Source organism: Ovis canadensis, chromosome 14, assembly GCF_042477335.2.
Source record: "Ovis canadensis isolate MfBH-ARS-UI-01 breed Bighorn chromosome 14, ARS-UI_OviCan_v2, whole genome shotgun sequence".
In the NCBI taxonomy this organism is placed as follows: Eukaryota; Metazoa; Chordata; class Mammalia; order Artiodactyla; family Bovidae; genus Ovis; species Ovis canadensis.
The window spans coordinates 65,375,541-65,394,474 of NC_091258.1; the positions used below are offsets into that span (position 1 = coordinate 65,375,541).

The 18,934-nt window shown below is 44.4% G+C and overlaps 1 protein-coding gene across 7 annotated transcripts; it reads right to left on the reverse strand.

The window, feature by feature from the left end:
* Window positions 1-333: 333 nt before the first annotated feature.
* Window positions 334-18,128, reverse strand: ZNF180 (zinc finger protein 180). Of its 7 annotated transcripts, none has more exons than XM_069551036.1 (5): window positions 17,855-18,128; window positions 16,299-16,388; window positions 9,083-9,157; window positions 3,872-3,992; window positions 334-2,534 (listed from the first exon to the last, which is right to left on the reverse strand). In XM_069551036.1, the coding sequence occupies exons 2-5, from the start codon at window positions 16,347-16,349 to the stop codon at window positions 790-792; spliced, it is 1,992 nt and encodes a 663-aa protein (XP_069407137.1). In that variant the 5' UTR covers window positions 16,350-16,388; window positions 17,855-18,128; the 3' UTR covers window positions 334-789. The 7 variants fall into 7 exon arrangements, with proteins under 7 accessions (XP_069407137.1, XP_069407139.1, XP_069407140.1 ...); XM_069551038.1 differs by having other exon boundaries at window positions 3,872-3,950; window positions 17,855-18,109; XM_069551039.1 differs by lacking the exon at window positions 9,083-9,157 and having other exon boundaries at window positions 17,855-18,109.
* Window positions 18,129-18,934: the final 806 nt, after the last annotated feature.

An 18,934-nucleotide genomic window follows, 5' to 3' on the forward strand; every position in this document is an offset into this window, starting at 1 on the left:
CTGAAATTCTGTTTTCCAGTCTAAGTTCTAATGTGCTGTGTGCTAAGTCACCTCAGTCATGTCCAACTCTTTTGCAACCCCATGGACTATAGTCCACCAGGCTCCTCTGTCCATGGAATTCTCCAGGCAAGAATACTGGAGTGGTGTGCAATAACTACAGCAATTTCCCAACGTTTTCAACAAGCCGACCAGTATTAGCATTCTTTAATTCCTTTTTTCTTTTAGGTGCCACAGCATTCTCTTTAGATCTACTATCTTTTTTTTTTAATTGCAGAATAATTGCTTTACAATATTGTTAGTTTCTGCCATATATCAACATGAATCAGTCATAGGTGTATATATGTCCCCTCTCATTTATTCTTTATTAGAAAAGAGGTCTACCTCACTGGCAATCACTCCACACCATATTGCCCATTTAATGATAATTCTCTCAAATTCAGGTCGAAGTGCTTTCTGCAAGGAAAAGTGCCAAGAGTTATCACTCTCATGGGAATGTTTAACAAGGGTCAAGTTTGATTTTTTTAAAACATGGAATTGCTAAATAAAATATATGATTCATACTTTTTCTTTCTTCTCCAGAAAGAGTTTTCAGATACACAGTTCGAGAGAGCTAATGGAGGGCTTTTTTTCCACACACACTATTTTCATGCTTGTTCTTTTCAATACATGTAATCCTGGAGGAATGGAAGGAGGGAACAAGGGAATGAGGGGCTGAAGGGAGAAAGGGAAAGAGCGAGGGAGAAAGGGAGGCAAGGAGGAAGGGATATACTCTGCTGAAAGATTTCCAGGCTAGTTACATCCATAGGGTTTCTCTTCTGTATGAGTTGCCTGATGTCTAATAAGTTTAGAACTATTAATGAAAGCTTTCCCACACTGATTACACGTAAAGGGTTTCTCTCCAGTATGAGTTCTTTGATGTACGATAAGTCGAGCACTTAAGCTGAATGTTTTTCCACACTGATTACATTCATAGGGTTTCTCTCCAGTATGAGTTCTCTGATGTTGAGTAAGGCATGAACTCTGCCTGAAGGATTTTCCACACTGACTGCACTCATAGGGCTTTTCGCCAGTGTGAGTTCTCTGATGTACAACAAGGACATAACTCTGGCTGAAGGACTTCCCACACTGATTACATTCATAGGGTTTTTCTCCAGTATGAGTTCTCTGATGCATAACAAGGTGAGAACTGCGGTTGAAAGATTTCCCACACTCATTACATTCGTAGGGTTTCTCTCCAGTGTGAGTTCTTTGGTGTGCAACAAGTTGAGAGCTCCAGCTGAAGGATTTTCCACACTGATTACATTCAAAGGGTTTTTCTCCTGTGTGAGTTCTCTGGTGGGCAACAAGTTTGTAACTTTGACTAAAAGACTTTCCACATTGATTGCATTCATAGGGCTTTTCTCCAGTATGAATTCTTTGATGGGCAATAAGTTTATAGCTCTGGATAAATGATTTCCCACATTGATTACATTCGTAGGGCTTCTCTCCAGTATGAGTTCTTTGATGTGCGATAAGTTTGTAGCTCTGTCTGAATGACTTTCCACACTGATTGCACTCATAAGGCTTCTCTCCAGTATGAGTTCTCTGATGCACAACAAGGACATAGCTCTGGCTAAAGGATTTCCCACACTGATTACATCTATAAGGTTTCTCTCCAGTATGAGTTCTTTGATGGGAAACAAGGTGAGAACTGCGGCTGAATGATTTCCCACATTCGTTACATTCATAAGGTTTCTCCCCTGTATGAGTTCTCTGGTGTGCAACAAGATGAGAGCTCCAACTGAAGGATTTCCCACACTGATTACATTCAAACGGCTTCTCTTCAGAATGATTTCTCATGTTTTGAGCAAGGGATGAACTCTCGGAGGTCTTACGACATTTATACTGACTCTCTCCAGTGGAGTTTCTCTGTTGTTCATTATGGGATATGCTGTGGTTCAAAATTTGCCCACATTCCTTAAAATCAAAGGATCTTCCTTGTGCATGTATCTTCTCATGTATGTTTAAGGGTGTACCATGGTTAAAAGGTTGAATACTGTCACTAAATCCATAGGATTTATCTTCTGTTTGAGTTCCTGTAAACTGAATAAAATGAATACTCTGGGGGAGGTTTCCAAATTCATTATTTTCACAGAGTTTCTCTGTATCAGTAATCATCTGATGAGTGTTTACCATAGAATTATAATGTAATTTTTTAACATGTGAAGCATGTTTATGAAAACGGTTTCTTATAGGTATCAACTGTGATGAAAGAAGATTGGAATTCAGACCAACCTTCTCCTCAGGGCTATCATTTTTGCAGTCTCTCTCATGAGTAATGGCATTCCTGTGAGTAAATGTCACTTCCTTCAAAAGTCTCTCTTGTTTTTCCTGTTGCTTCTCCAACAGCTCCTTACAATCCTGAAATTCTTCACATGAAGATAACCAAGGATCATCTCTTGTCAACTTTTCTATCTTCACACTATGGGATAGTTTGTCATCAAAAATGCTCTGCTTCAATCTCGATTCTCTTCTTCCAAGTGCAGTTGCCGAGTCTGGAAGAAAGCAAAACAGAACACCTAGCCAAAAATTGTTAGAGCTGGAATAGTGGGGGAAAAGCTGACAAGAAAGTATGAAAATTATATGTGGATTTATTTTCAGCTATGGACCTATAATATGAATTGAAAAGCAAAAGGATGAGATGAGCAGTAAGCAGAGAACTACCAGTCAGATAGCATAACAAGGAATTAATATGAAACTATTTCAATCTTAGTGTTGCTGAATAAAGACTTTATATGTCAAATATCTCCATATTCCAAAATAGGATCATCTATGCAGAACTTACAGGATTGCAAAACAATTCTGCAATTCTTAGTAAAAACACAGAGGATCCTTTCTATCCTCTTTAGTGCTAGACACATGCTCACTGAAATAGAAATTAGTGTCTACATTTCTAGGACTTTCTGAAGGCATGAAACTTGTTAGTACAGTGGTGTTAGTAAGATGAAGTCAAACAACTTTGTGAACCAGGAAAAAATAATGAGTACACTGTTATCCCAGGTTCCCTAAATGCCTTAGAGGCTAATATGGCCCCATGGATTCTTTTGGTCCCGAGTGAGAGAGGATGGAGATATGCTCATACACAGAAGCCTGAGTGGCTATTAGGCCTAGCAACAGAAGGTACATTTGGGAAAAAGTGGTGATGTATATAGTCCTCTTCGAGTGGGAGAAAAGAGAAAATGTGGCATGCCCTATGGGGATTTTTCATACAAATCACCTGTGAAAGAAAGTGAAAGCGTTAGTCATTCAGTCATGTCTGACTCTTTGCAACCCCAATGGACTATAACCCACGAAGCTCCTCTGTCCATGGGATTCCCCAAGCAATAATACTGGAGTGGATTGCCATTTCCTTCTCCAGGGGATCTTCCTTCTCCAGGGATCAAACCCGCATCTCCTGCAATGGCAGGCTGATTCTTTACCACCCAGCCACCAGGAAGTCTATACCTGTAATGACTCCTAAATGTCTATTTCTCACCTGGATATGCATGTGGGAAAATTCTTTTTATACTCATCCTCTTGTTCGAACTAGATTACATCTACTTTGGAAAGCTGAGAGGAAAGATATAGAACTTTGGGTGTCTGGACTGGGGACAAAAGAAAGTCACTGCATAATCTGGTCCCTGTCTTTGGCTCTTAGGAACCTAGAAGACTAAATAAGCTCAAACTCACAAAGTTGTACCTTTGCTACCCTACAAACTAAAACTATATCTTCACCATACTAATCTTTGTGTGGCCAAAATCATTCTGGCCTCTGAACTCCCTAGATCCTGATCTGTGGAAATGAGAAATTATTTCAATATACACATACCATTAAAAGGGACTGTACTCTTACCCCAAGAGTCCCTGTGGTTTTCCAGGATCACATCTCTGTCCAGGGTCCTCTGAGCAGAGCTCAAAGTGCCTTCTTCTTCCTGAGTGAAGTCCACAGTCACTATTTTGAAGTTCACTCCCTCCTAAAACAGGACACACATTCCTACTCAGCTGGGTATCATTTCCTTCCAGTGTTCAGAGAGGAAATGTTTGACAGAAGGAAGAAGGAAAACCTGATGGCCTGGAAACAGTCCTGAGATAGTCAACATTCAAAAGATTCTAGGGGTACAAGTACCTTTTAGGCAAGCCCCTTTGGGTTTTGGATGCTGCACCTGTTTATATATATAACCCCAAAGAGGAACATCAGAAAGAACTGACACACAGTTTTCTTTCTTGCAGACCTTAAAGAAAATGCTAATTCTGATTTTTGTGTTGGTGAATATAGAATTCCAACTTAGGAATTCCCTCGAAATTATCAAGAAACTAACAGAACAGGTTCAGCAAATTTTTAACTGTCAAATGTCAGAGAGCAAATGTTTTAGGCTTAGCAAGCCATACAGCCTCTATTACAATTAGTCAGCTCTGCTGCTATAGCAAGACAGCAGCCACAGAAAATATATGAACAAATGGTTGTGGCTATATTACAATAAAACTTTACTTACAAAAACAGGTGATGGGCCAGATTTGGCACACAGCTTTGTTGATGCAGAGAATGAAACGTGGGACAGAAAATGAAATGTAGGCCTTAATGAAAGGCAGGATGTATAAGCTAAGAGCACTGGATTTGGAAAAGAGACTTGGGTTTTTCCTCTATTAAGAGCATATGTCTGAATTTTTTTTTAATGTATCTAATCTGACTGTCTTTTAATGGTGAGGTTATTCCATTTCTACTTATTAGGCTTAACCATACCCAACTCATTATGTTGTTGAGTGAATTAAATTGTAATGATACATCAAAAGCCATTAGCAGAGTTTACTGAACAAAAAACAAAGGCTGGTAATTATCAGGATGCTTAGGTTTGAGAACACTGAAAAATTAAATGACAGTCAATGAGAGACCTTTATCCTGAACTCTTAGTCTCCAGAAAACAGTTCTATTTTGCCCACACTATGAGCTGCACCACAGAGCCTGTCATTACTGCCACATAAAGGGGGTCTCTTGAGCTGCCTCCTGTAAGCAGGAAGAACCCTCCTTTTAGGACTCCGTGTGTGTGTTTGTGTGTGTGTGTTTTAGTCACTCAGTCATGTCCGACTCTGCGACTCCATGGACTACAGCCCATCAGGCTTCTTTGTCCATGGAATTTTCCAGGCAAGGATACCGAAGTGGGTTGCCATTTCCTTTTTCACCTTTTTGGACTATTAGGTGGCAAATCAAACTATACTCCAGTAATTTTTTTTTAATTGAGTTAAAAAAAAAAAAGACTATTGGGCAGGAATTTTGTCCCAAAAAAGTACTGGATGTGATCTGTCCTTACCCAAAGGCAGCTAAAGCCACTGAAGTCGAATGCCACTTGCCAAGACATTTTAAAATAGATGGAGTGTTCTTAAGCTGTGGTTCATGAATAGGACACAAGGTCCCTGAAGCCCATGAAACTTGATGCAAAATGCTACTGTACTTGCATTTTTCTAAGCTGTGGCTCATAATTTTCACTAAAAATCTCAAAGATTTTCATAATGAGCCCAAAATGAGATTCAGAAAACTGCTCCCTGTGTTCAACATGGATCTATAGATACTGTTTTTCAACTTCCAATTCATGCTTCCTTTAAAAACTTTTTAAAAAATTTACTTATTTATTTTTTGGCTGCACTAGGTCTTTGTTGCTATGTGGGCTTTTCTCTAGTTGTGCTGAGTGGGGGCTACGCCCTAGTTGCGATGCCTGGGCTTCTTATTGCAGTGGCTTGTCGTGTTGCAGGGCTAGGGCTCTAGATCACAGGCTCAGTAGTCGTGGCTCACAGGCCCACATGTGGGATTTCCCAGAGAAATCGAACCTGTGTCTCCTGCATTGGCAGGCGGATTCTTTACCATTGTGCTACCAAGGAAGCCCCATGCTTCTTTTTAATTAACATGCCCCTTCAGTGTTTAATGTAGGTCCCTTTAATAGCAAACTTCTTCAGATGTCAAATAATACTAGACTAGATTATCACCCCCTCTCCACCTCAAGCTTTATATTCTCAAAGTTCCAGAAATTTCTATCATAAGACCCCCCACTCTTTCTTATCATTTGCACAGTGGAAATCTTGGTTACTAGGCTGTAATCCATGATGGCAGCGACAAGGTATTTATTTAACTCCAGTGCTTAGTACGGTATTGGTGTATAGTACAGACTAAATGCATATTTGGTAACTTATTTCAGTAAGTGAATCAACAGTATATCAACAGACTTTGTAATACATCAAAATAATCCTGGTTCAAATTCTGATTTAAGTCCTCTCTGTTCACCTGAATCTCACAAGGCTTATCACATACTCATTAGAAAAAGTCCCTTAAGTATGGATACTGGCTTTTCTGGACTTCTATCCCTTCTTATTCTATACTTCATCTACTTGTCCCCAGCTCCCCACTGCTCAAAATTCCTTCCCAAACCTTTCAGTTTGGGAATTCTTCTATAATAATGAAATCCTACATCTTCACCAAATAGTCTCTCTACATCCCTTTTTTTTTTTTTTTTTAAGTAAGTATAGTAGTCTTTTTTTTTTTTTGGCTGTGCTAGGTCTTCATTGCTGGGCTTTTCTCTCTAGTTGCAGCAAGTGGGGGCTACTCTACAGCTGCAGTGTGTGGGTTTCTCATTGCAGCGGCTTCTCTTGTTGTGGGGCATGGAATCTCAGACTCTAGGGCCATGGTACAGAATTCAGTAGTCATGGCATGTGGGCTCCGCAGCACAGGCTCAATAGTTGTGGCACATACGCTTAGTTGCTCTGCGGCACGTGGGATCTTCCTGGATTAGGGATCAAACACATCTCTTGCTTTGGCAGGTGGATTCTTTACCACTGACCCATCAGGCATGCCCCATTCCTGAGTTAACAGAAACCTACACTTCCCCCCAAGGACTCCCTCCTCTGCAGACTTCACAGGCTCAGGGTGGTCATGCTCTTCCATTCAGGGGTCTCAGCATCAAAGGTGGAAAAGAGTGTGTGTCCTCCCAGAAACCCTGAAACTCAGGCCATTTACCTCACTTCTTGGAGCTTTGTTCTACCAATAACTTGAACACCACCTCCCTTCCATTCCACTGAAGATTTATATCAATAACACCTAGGATTTATCCTCTAATTCAACAACTTGTATTGTCTTGTCTTGGATGGTCTATAGCATCCATTTGTAGAGTTCTCCAGTAATAACAGAAAAATAACTGACTCTATGTGCAGTGTCAGGCAACGTGTTAAGCCTGTTGCATAAATTTGTTCTTGTTGTTTAGTCGCTGTGTCCAGCTCTTTTTTGACCCCGTGGACTATAGCCCGCCATGGGATTTCCCAGGTAAGAATACTGGGTGGGGGTGGGGGGGTGCCATTTCTTCCTTCAGGTGTCCTGACCCAGGGATTGAACCTGTGTCTCCTGCACCGGCAGGTGGATTCTTTACCACTTTAGCCACCAGAGAAACCCACTGCATAAATTACTGTTCACTGATTTCTTACAAGGTCCCTGAGAAAATACTATTAGCGCCACCATTTTTCAGAGGAAAAGCTAGAAGGTTAGAGAAATTAACACATATGCCTAAGGTTAGTAACTGGGATGCAACTTCAAGTTTCCTTAACATCATAGACTATGTTCTCAGTCATCAACTCGTACAGCCAGCCTGACTTCCAGCCCCTCACTCTTAGCGTGAGACCCTAGATCTTGAAACCACCATAAAGTACTCCACCTCTCAAGTCACACACAGAGAACTGCTCACTCTTTCATTACAACATCAGATTTCTCCACTTTAACTTGCTCAACTGTCCCCTTTACTCTTTTTATTCTTTGATGGTTTGGGGTCTTTATTCTATTGAAACACCTACTATTACTATTCTCCAGTCTAAAGTCTTTTCCTTTCTGTTTAGTATCCTTTTTATCTTTTCTATCTTAATTATTCAATTGAGAGTCTATGGATCATTCACCTTAATCTTTCTATTTGATATAGTCAAAAATTCCCTTTCAAATACTGCCTTAAACCTGTGGGCTGTGGGGCTTCCATTGAATGTAACTAAATACATCTAAATATCAACCTGCCCTCCATTATTACTAATGGCCACTATCTCAGAATGCCATCTGATATGAAGAGCCAACTCACTGGAAAAGACCCTGATGCTTGGAGAGACTGGGGGCAGGAGGACAAGTGAGTGAAAGAGGATGAGATGGCTGGACAGCATCGCCAACTCAACGGACATGAGTTTGAGCAAACCCCAGGAGATACTGAAGCACAGGTAAGCCTGGCATGTCCACAGAGCTGCAGAGGCAGACACGACTTAGCGACCAAACAACAATTTCAGAATGAATTTTTGGGACTGACCAGCAACCCCACTGTACCTCCTGAAGCAGCCTGTCTCCCCTAATCCAAGTTATAACTTTAAGCCTTCTCCACTCTTCATCCAACATCTCTCCATTCTGATTACCACCCTCATGCTCAACAGATAATTTCACCTAATGGTTCACAGAGAAAAATGCAAGCCTTCCAATAATACCCTCAACCTCACTTTTCTTATATGAGCCCTTCTTCCTCTATGTTCTGAATTAATTCCCCTGACACTAATCAAGGACTGTTTTTTTAATGGCTATTTTTTATTTTTATACAATTTTGAAAGGTTACTTTCCATTTACAGTTATTACAAAATATTGGCTATATTTGCCCATGTTGTATAATCTACCCTCAAGCCTGTCTTATACTCCATACTTTATACCTCCCAATTCTTCCCCTCAGTTCCTGCCACCTCCAGCACTGGTAACCACTAGCTTGTTCTCTGTATCTGTGAGTTCTGCTTTATAGTAGTAGCTTCTCTCTTTCCTGACCCTGAACTTTTTTTCACTTACTCTTTCCTGCAACCATTTAAACCAAGCCAAATTCTTTCAAACCTTTAGGGGGAAGAAAATGACAACCCACACTATCAAAATTTCCATGCAGTTATAACCAACTTTGTGTAAAAGGTGTCCATTCATCTCAATTTCCTCATTTTCTAATCAGTTCACTTCAATGTGGCCTCTGCTGCCTGCCAGCCATGCACATTTCTCAATCGAAAGACACAGAGGCCCTGTCCAACTCACCTGGGATGGGACGGCCAGTGACCGGGCATCTTCTCCCTCAACCTTGATGATAATCTCCTGAGGAAGGAGAGATTCCTGAGAAGGCAGAGCAGATGAGAAAAAGGAGAATAATCAGGGCTCAACACGCCTACTGTGAGTTGGCTAGGACCCAAGAGACCACCTGTTTTAACACATCCCACCGACAAAACTTCTGCTCCTTCCCACCGGTAAGCTCAGGTAGGCCACGTGGGGAGAAACATGAGATACCCAGAGGAGCAGTGAGGCAAGAGAAATGGCCTGATATTTCTGTGCATCTTCCAGACCAGCCCAGTTAGCAGCTGAATGGAGCTGAGTGACCCCAGACACCATATAGAAGGAAAGAACTGTCCAGCTGGGCCCTGCCTGAATTCCTGGATCACAGAATTGTAAGCAAATAGGATGGAATACAGCATGACTGAAGAATGATAAAGGAAAAGAACACCAAATTAACTTCATAAAATGTCTGGCAAAAAATACCACCGATAAGAGCACCACTAATAAGAATCTATACTGTTACAATTTCTTCCAAATCAGGAAGAAAACGGTAGAGACTTCCCTGGTGGTCCAATGGCTAAGACTTTGAGCTCCCAATGCAGGGGGCCCAGGTTCCATCCCTAGTCAGGGAACTAGATCCCACATGCTACAACTAAGACCCAACACAGCCAAATAAATACATATTTTTTAAAAAAGAAAGAAAAAGGTAACTTCAACAGAAAAATGGACAAAGGAAAATGCACAGGCAGCTCAACTATGAAGAAATAAAATGGCCACTGAATAAGCAAAAAGATGCTCATCTCTTTCAATCAGATAAAAATCATATCTCTATTTCTATAACTATCTCTGTGCATTAGAGACCATAAATTCACACCAACATTTCCAATTTAACAACACATTTTATTCTGGCCTCCCTGCTTTCTACATTTTTACCTTCCTTCCCTGGCTCCCATTATTCTCCTGTGTTGTTAAATAAATGTTGTGTAGATTCTGACTGCTCCACTGACTAGCCCTTCCTCTGTCTCTCTCCCTCTCCTCAGGACTCCTTAATTCTCTGAAACACAACGATATTTAATTAGGCCAATCAATAGCCCTTCAGGAGCCTCTAAGTGTTCAGGTGAAAGAGAGAGTTTCATGTCTCTCAATTTAAAAGCTAGAAAGGATTAAGCTTAATATGGAAGGCATGTGAAAGCTGAGACAGGCCGAAAGCGAGACCTCTAGCACCAGTTAGCCAAGTTCTGAATACAGAGGAAAAGCTCTTAAAGGAAATGAAAAGTGCTACTCCAGTGAGCACACGGATGACAAGAAAGCGAAACAGCTTTATTTATGATATGGAGAAAGTGAGTAGTCTAGAGAAGATCAAACCAGCCACAACATTCCCTTCAGCCAAAACCTCATCCACAGGAACGTCCTATCCCTTAAATTCTGTGAAGGCTGAGAGAGGTGAGGACGCTGCAGAAGAAAAGTTTGAAGCTACCAGAGACTGGTTCATAAGGTTTAAGGAAAGAAGCTGTTTCCTGTGACATAAAAGTGCAAAGTCAAACAGCAAGTGCTGATGAAGAAGCCGCAGCAAGTTATGCAGAAGATCTAGCTAGGTAGTTATTGAAGGTGGCTATACTCAGCAACAGATTTTCCATGTAGACAAAACAGCCTTATACTGGAATAAGATACCATCTAGGACTTTCCTAGCTAGAGAGGAGAATCGATGTTTGGCTTCAAAGTTTCAGAGGACAGGCTGACACTCTTGTTAGGGGCCAATGCAGCAGGTGACTAATTTAAAGCCAGTGTTCATTTACCACTCTGAAAATCCTAAGGCCCTTAAAAATTATGTTAAATCACTCTGCCTGTGCTCTATAAATGGAAAAACAAAGCCTGGATGATGGCATATCTCTTTACAACATGGTTTACACCAAACATGTTAAGCCTGCTGTTGAGACGTATTGCTCAGAAGATTCTTTTCAAAATATTACTGCTCACCTGAGAGCTCTGATGGAGATGTACAATGAGGTTAATGTTGTTTTGATGCCAGCTAACACAACTTCCATTCTGCAGCCCATGAAGAGGGATCATTTCAACTCTCAAGTCTTATTATTTGAGAAATGCATTTCACAAGGTTATAGCTGCCAAAGACAGTGATTCTGCTGGTGGATCTGGGCCAAGAAAATCAAAAATCTTCTGGAAAGGATTCATCAGTCTAGATACCATTAAGGAGGTGTGTGTGTGTGTGTGTGTGTGTGTGTAAAATATTCTGGAAAGGATTCATCAGTCTAGATACCATTAAGGAGATGTGTGTGTGTGTGTGTGTAAAATATTCTGGAAAGGATTCATCAGTCTAGATACCATTAAGGAGATGTGTGTGTGTGTGTGTGTGTGTGTGTGTGTGTGTGTGTATGCGTGCGCGAGCGTGCGCGCCCATGCACACATGCTCAGTCATGTCTGACTCTTTGTGACCCCATGGACTGTGGCCTGCCAGGATCTTCTGTCCATGGGATATTTCAGGCAAGAATACTGGAGTGGGCTGCCATTTCCTCCTCCAGGAGACCTATGGGAAGAGGTCAAAATACCAATATTAACAGGAGTTTGGATGAAGCTGATGCTAACCCTCACGGATGACTTTGAGGAGTTTAAGACTTCAGTGGAGGAAGTCACTGTAGATGAAGTGAAAATATCAAGAGAACTAGAGTTAGAAGTGGAGCCTGAAGGTGGGACTGAATTGCTGCAATCTCATGGAAAAAAATTTTAATGAACGAGGAATGGTTTCTTATGGACGGGCAAAGAAAAGTGGTTTCTTGAGTTGGAATCAATTCCTGGTGAAGATGCTGGTGAAATGACAACAAAGTACTGGACTTCCCTGATGGTCCAGAGATTAAGAATCTGCCTGCCAAAGCAGTGGACATGGGTTCAATCCCTAGTCCGGGAAGAGCCTACAAGTTGTGGGGCAACTAAGCCCGAGGGCCCTAGAGCCTGTGCTCCGCAACAGAAGCTACCACAGTGAAAAGCCTACGGACCCCAACTAGAGAGTAGCTTCACTTTCCACAACTAGAGAAAGCCTGTGCACAGCAACGAAGACCCTAGTGCAGCCAAAAGAAAGAAAGAAAGAAAGAAAACCTTAAAAAAAAAAAAGAAATTAGAATATGACCTGAAGTTAGTTGATAACTCAGCAGGAGGGTAAGAGTATTGATTGCTATTCTGAAAGAAGTTACATTTTCAGTTATGTGGGTTAATGCTACCAGACAGCACCTGCAGGCTACAGAGATATTGTTTATAAACAAACAAAGCAATTGGATAAGGCAAATTTCACTGTTACCTTCTTTTAAAAAATTGCTACGGCCACCCTAACCTTCAGCAACCACCACCCCGATCGGTCAGCAGCCACCAATGAGGCAAGGCCCTCCACCAGCAAAAAGATGATGACTTGCTGAAGGCTCAGATGTTGATCAGCTATTTTTAGCAATAAGATATTTTAAAATTAAGGTGTGTACATTGTTATGGGGCTTCCCTGGTGGCTCAGTGGTAAAGAATCTGCCTACTAATGCAGGAGACTGGGGTTCGATCCCTGGGTCAGAAAGATCCCCTGGAGAAGGAAATGGCAACCCAATCCAGTATTTTTGCCTGGGAAATCGCATGGACAGAGGAGCCTGCGGGTTTACAGTCCATGGGGTTGCAAAAGAGTTGGATGCAACTCAGCAACAACAAAAACATTGCTTATTTAGACCCAGTGCTACTGCACACTTAACAGACTCCAGTATAGTGTGCACATAACTCTGATATGCACTGGGAAACCAAAACATTCATGTGCCTCCTACTGATAGGGGACAGAGTAAAGGGACAAAGTAGGCAATTAAACAGTTAATCCCACTAGGGGATTGTAAGTAAAGAAAAAAGTATAGGAGACCCCTACGTTAATGATCACTCAAGAAAGCAGGCTTGCCTAGCAACAAAACCGGGCAGCAGGAGCATGTGAGACACGCCCCCCAAAGAATAAAACAATGGTGGTGTGAGACCCGCATCCTGATAGGCGAGCTCAGCAAGTTAATGATTCCTATGACACGCTCCTCTGTGTGCACAAAAACCAAAATATAAGCAAACAGTGACATTCTGTTTACTAAAACCTGAGACAATGCACCATTTTTAGCATGAGCATATGTTACTTATGCTTATGCAAAAGAGCATAATCTCTTTAGTTCATTTCCACTGTGCCGTGACAGTCCCATGACCATGTAGGGACAAGAAAACTTCCCTGCCCAATGTGGAGGAGGAGTTGATGATGGAAGCATGACGTCTACTCAAGAAGGAGGAAGGTGGTCCTCTCCCCCTCCTCACTCTTCCCTTGATTATAAAACTGTAGCCCACTAAGTTTCAGGGGCATGGTCCCCTCTCGGTCGCCTGCTTATAAGCCTCACAAGTGTCCTATCCTAATAAGTTGCTTTTTTAGCTATCACTTTGCCTCACTGTGCTGAGGTATAAAGAACTGGAGCTCTTCGGAGCCCCAGAAATGCCACCCAGCAGTTTCTGTTGTAAGTCATGTCTGACTCTTTGTGACCCCCTGGACTATAGCACACCAGGCTTCTCTGTCCTCTACTGACTCCTGGAGTTTGCTCAAATTCATGTCCATTGAATTGGTGATGCTGTCTAACCATCTCATCCTCTGCCACCTCCTTTTCTTCCTGCCCTCAATCTTTCCCAGCATCCGGGTCTTTTCCAGTAAGATGGCTCTTCACATCAGCTGGCCAATATACTGGGGCTTCAGCTTCAGCATCAGTGCTTCCAGTGAATATTCAGGGTTGATTTCCCTTAGGATTGGCCTAAAGTGGTTTCACCATGACCCTTTCTAGATTTACTTATCTGATCAACTCCTCGATAAGTAACTGATCTCCCATGTCCACTGCTACGCTCTCTTCCACACAGGCACCCCTTGGCCCACCAGGACTCTGCTGCCCCACAGGAGGCCGGCCTCTGCCAAGAAGCCCTTGTCATGCTGCCTGGGCTCTGACTCTGCAGGCCTCTTCTCACGTGCCACTTGGATGTGGACTCTGCGTCAATGCCCTTAACATCCTGCCTGAGCTCTGATACTCCACACTGGGGCACTCTCATGTGTAGATCGGAGAAGGCAATGGCACCCCACTCCAGTACTCTTGCCTGGAAAATCCCATGGATGGAGGAGCCTGGTAGGCTGCAGTCCATGGGGTCGCTAAGAGTCAGGCACAACTGAGCAACTTCACTTTCAGTTTTCACTTTCATGCATTGGAGAAGGAAATGGCAACCCACTCCAGTGTTCTTGCCTGGAGAATCCCAGAGACAGAGGAGCCTAGCGGGCTGCCGTCTATGGGGTCGCACAGAGTCGGACACGACTGAAGCGACTCAGCAGGAGCAGCATGTCAGATGTTCTCCGCCTGCCCAGGCTGTGACAGGCCACACCAGGATGCACCTCCGCCCCCAAACACGGGTGCCTGTCTCACCCTGCTGTGGCTCAGACACCCCAAGCTGGACCAGCCCTTGCGTGGACACCCCCACTGCGCTTGGGCTACCCACACTGGTGCATCCACTCTCGGGAAGTCCTTCTCACCAGCTCTGTTCCTGTCACCCCAAACGAGCACCTCCTCCTCTGTATGGGCACTTACCTCACCTGACCTGGGCTCGGACTCCTGATGCCACCTCCTCACCCTGCTTGGTCACCGACATCCCCACACATGGACACCCTCCTCACCCTGATCAGGCTGTGACGCCCCATGGCAGGCAGCCCTCCCTTAGCTGCTGACACCTACCTGGCTCTGCCCCACCTAACAGCTTCAGGACTGAACTGTTCAGCAAGGGAAAGGCGAAATTCTAATTTAACTAATTTTTTTTAAGTTTGATTTTTTTTAATGTGGGCCATTTGTAAAGTCTTTATTGAAGGTATTACAATATTGTGTCTGTTTTACGTTTTGGTTTTTTTGGCTGGGAGGCTGGGGGATCTTAGCTCTCCAACCAGGGATTGAACCCACACCCCCTGCATTGGATGCTGCTACTGCTGCTGCTAAGTCGCTTCAGTCGTGTCTGACTCCATGCGACCCCATAGACGGCAGCCCACCAGGCTCCCCTGTCCCTGGAATTCTCCAGGCAAGAACACTGGAGTGGGTTACCATTTCCTTCCCCAATGCATGAAAGTGAAAAGTGAAAGTGAAGTCGCTCAGTCATGTCCGACTCTTAGCGACCCCATGGACTGCAGCCCACCAGGCTCCTCCATCCATGCGATTTTCCAGGCAAGAGTACTGGAGTGAGGTGCCATTGCCTTCTCCCCTGCATTAGATGGAGAAGTCTTAATTACTGGACCACCAGGGAAGTCCCCTAATTTAACATTTTAAAGAAATGAAATGTTCTCAAAGAATATGTGCTGTAGGAAAATGCTTTAAACTGTTTATTTCCTAGACTTAAAAAGGACAAAAATAGAGCTAAATGAAAACAGAAAGTCACTTGGAATACAACTTACAGATAACCTTTGTTAACTGATAAATTTATAACATATTTTCCATGTACATGCAAATTACACCCCTTTATAAAAAGCATTTTGAAATGCTATTTACTTAACACAGATCATAAATATCTTTTCAGCCTATCAGTAGCTACAGTGAATTCCATTCAAGGTTTTACTATAACTCATTTAACTCTCTTCTTGCATTGAATATTCTTGAAATTTCTTTCCAACTGCTATTCCCAAGCAAAGCTGTGAGTTGCTGGTTAAGAGGGAAACAGTACCCTAAGGGCTTTGCATTGTTGTTGTTTAGTTGCTCAGTTGTGTCCAACTCTTTGCAACCCTATGGACTGTAGCCCGCCAGGCTCCCCTGTCCATGGAATTCTCTAGGCAAGAATACTGGAGTGGGTTGCCATTTCCTTTTCCAGGGCATCTTCCCCACCCAGGGACTGAACTCACATCTCCTACATTGGCAGGCAGATTCTTTATCACTGAGCCACCAAGGAAGCCCAGTGCTTTTGATACGAGATGCCAAATTCCTTCCAGAAAGAGTTATTTGGGTTAAAAGGGTGAGGAAGTGTAGGGAGATCCATAAAATGAATAAAAAGTGTTAGAAGCTTGCTGACTAGGAGGGACCAGAAGCCCCAAGACATGACAAAGAGAGCCAGACAGCCTCCCATGCCCAGAGGATCAGACTGTGAGGCATAGGGGGAGCAAACTCTAGTATCCCAGGAGAAGGGAAGCTCCACTCACCTGCATGCAGGCCTTCAGGGACCCTTGGGGCTTTTCATCCTGCTCTTCCATGCTCTCCTCCAGGCACAGGCAGGGGCCTGAGATCCTGAGCTGCAAGAGGAGAGGCCCTGAGTATAGCATCCTCCTGTAGGTCCACTGTGGGCCACACCCCACCATCAGCCTCTGCTTCAGGGATGCAGTCTCCATGGCAACTGTGTTTCTAGAAGCTCCTGCCCAGACAGTCTTGCCTGAATAGCTATGCTTGTACCTAGTCGCTAGCCCCTCTCCCAGGCCAAGACTCTGCAGTTCCACTGGATGTTCCAGTGTCTGGGGCTTCTGGACCACCTACCTGGAAGCCCACCATGTGCCCAAGCTCCACCTTACACCCATCACCAAAATCTGCAGCATGAATCAGTCTATGTCCCACTGGATCCTGGGATCCACCCCCCCCCCCGACCCCGCCCTGCACTCCTACAAACACCCAGCACACTGAGGATCCCCTAGTGTCCACCTGCCACCCTCAACCTGAATCTGCAGACCCAAATCAGCACTTCTTCCTAGCGCAAACAGCAGGGCTCTGGGCTTGATGGTGTTGTTTACTTGCTAAGTCATGTCCGACTCTTGCAACCCCATGGACTGTAAACCTACAGGCTCCTCTGTCCATGGGATTTCCTAGGAAAGAATACTCGAGTGGGTTGCCCTTCACTTCTCCAGGGCATCTTCCCATCCCAGGGATCGAACCTTTGTCTCCTGCACCGCAGGCGGATTCTTTAGCACTGAGCCACCATGTAGCCCCCTGGGCTTGATGACCCAAACGCCTGATTAACTGCGTGAAGTTCATTACTTAGCCGTGCCCCTCCCAGGATCCTATCCTTCCACTGACCCTCCAGCACCTGTCGACTGCCTCTCACTTCCTGTTCAAAAAGCCAAGCATAAGCACAGAGCTCAGCTACACCCACGACCTCCTCCCTCCTGGGATCGGTGGGCCTCTACCAGAAGAGTACCAGGCCAGACTCCTCACCACTCAAAATCCTCCTAGGCCCCCCATCAACCCCCCATCACCGCTGAATCCAAAACATGGCCAGCATGGGGCTGGAGGTCGCCCTGACAAACACAGTACCTGCTAGTCCCTCCTAGGCCCTGAATGTGGATCTGTTGTTTGTGTACCGGCTCGATGTTTCTGGGTTTGAGACTCGAACAGCTCCTGGCAAATCCCCGCCTCCACAAGCTATCCCTGCCCCACTGCTCTCTCTACCCATCCCTCAGCCCCCCTGGATCCTCACTCAAACAGTACAATGTGAGTTCATAATGCAGCTGTACCCTGAACCTGCACCCAAACCGCTTTCTCCACCAATCTCCCCAGGCCCCTACGTGCGTCGCACCTGGGACGCGCGCAGAGGCACAGTACCGGGATCTGCAGTTGCCCCAGCATCACCACCAACTTCTGTGATCTGAGGCTGAAGCACCGCCCACGCAGGTCCCAGATTCCCCCTCCCACATACTCAGTCCCAGCCACCCGCCTAGACCCTGCGCATGCGCGCACCAGGCACCCGGCGTTGCCCCGCCCCCTCACCAACCTGCGCGTCCACCAGCTCGAGGGCCAGGCAGGGCGTGTCACAGCTTCGGTGCCCACCACTGCTCTGCGGCAAGACGAGCTCGGTTAGGCAATTCTCTGCCACGACTCTGCACACGACAGACTAGCCTTAAGCTAGTTCTATCCCCTCCCTTAGTCGGCATCCACAAGGCCGCTCAGCTTAACCGCCAAAGGGCCGAGGTGCACGGAGATTGCAAGCGTCCGCGCGCGGGACAATGGCTGCACTTCTGGCCGAACCCGGAAGTGCGTTTGGACTCTGCGAGCTGGAACTACAATTCCCAGAAGCCTCGGCGATGCGGGCGGTGATTTGGGGGCGGTTCCAGCTTCATACCCGGGGTGGACTCGGGAGGTGGCCGGCCACGCAAGAACCAGGAGTCAAAATTGAATTAGCGGCTGAGGGGTGCGAGTGTGCGGGTCCGAGTTTTTGCGCGGCGTTGAGACTAGGAGCCAGATCGGAAATGGAGGCCAAAAAACCGATGCATGGGAACTGGCTGTCTTGGGAAGGGCCGGCCCTAGGCTCGGCCTGACGTTCAGGAGTAACAGTGAAAACGGGATGCGGTTGGAAACGTATTTTCATACAGCTTTATTTTTAAGCTTTCTCCCTTAATACTATCAAGAAACTGTAGTTTTCCTCACGTGAATCTGACTTTAACAACAAAAAATTACTGCTGTTTGAAATGTAATCTCTACCCCCAAAGTTTCTTATAGCTGGTTATTGTGGTTGATTTTTTTAAGTATTTATTTTGTATCTGGTTAACCTACTGAAATGTTCTGAATTCTTATTGTATTCCATTTGATTTTCCTGGCTTCTCTAGTGAGCCAGTCATCTACAGATAGTAATTTCATCTCTTCCTTACCGGTATTTTAAACCAGATACTCCCTTTTACAGAAAATGAAACTGAAGCCCAGTAATATTAACAGGTTGTATTGTAAGGGCAGAATTAGTATTTGAGTTCAAGAAGTCTGACTCTGCAAAGTACATTGGTAGAAACATGGGATGGGGAGGGACAGTTTCAGTTTAGGAAGGTGAAAAATTCGGGACATGGAAGACGATGAGATTTTC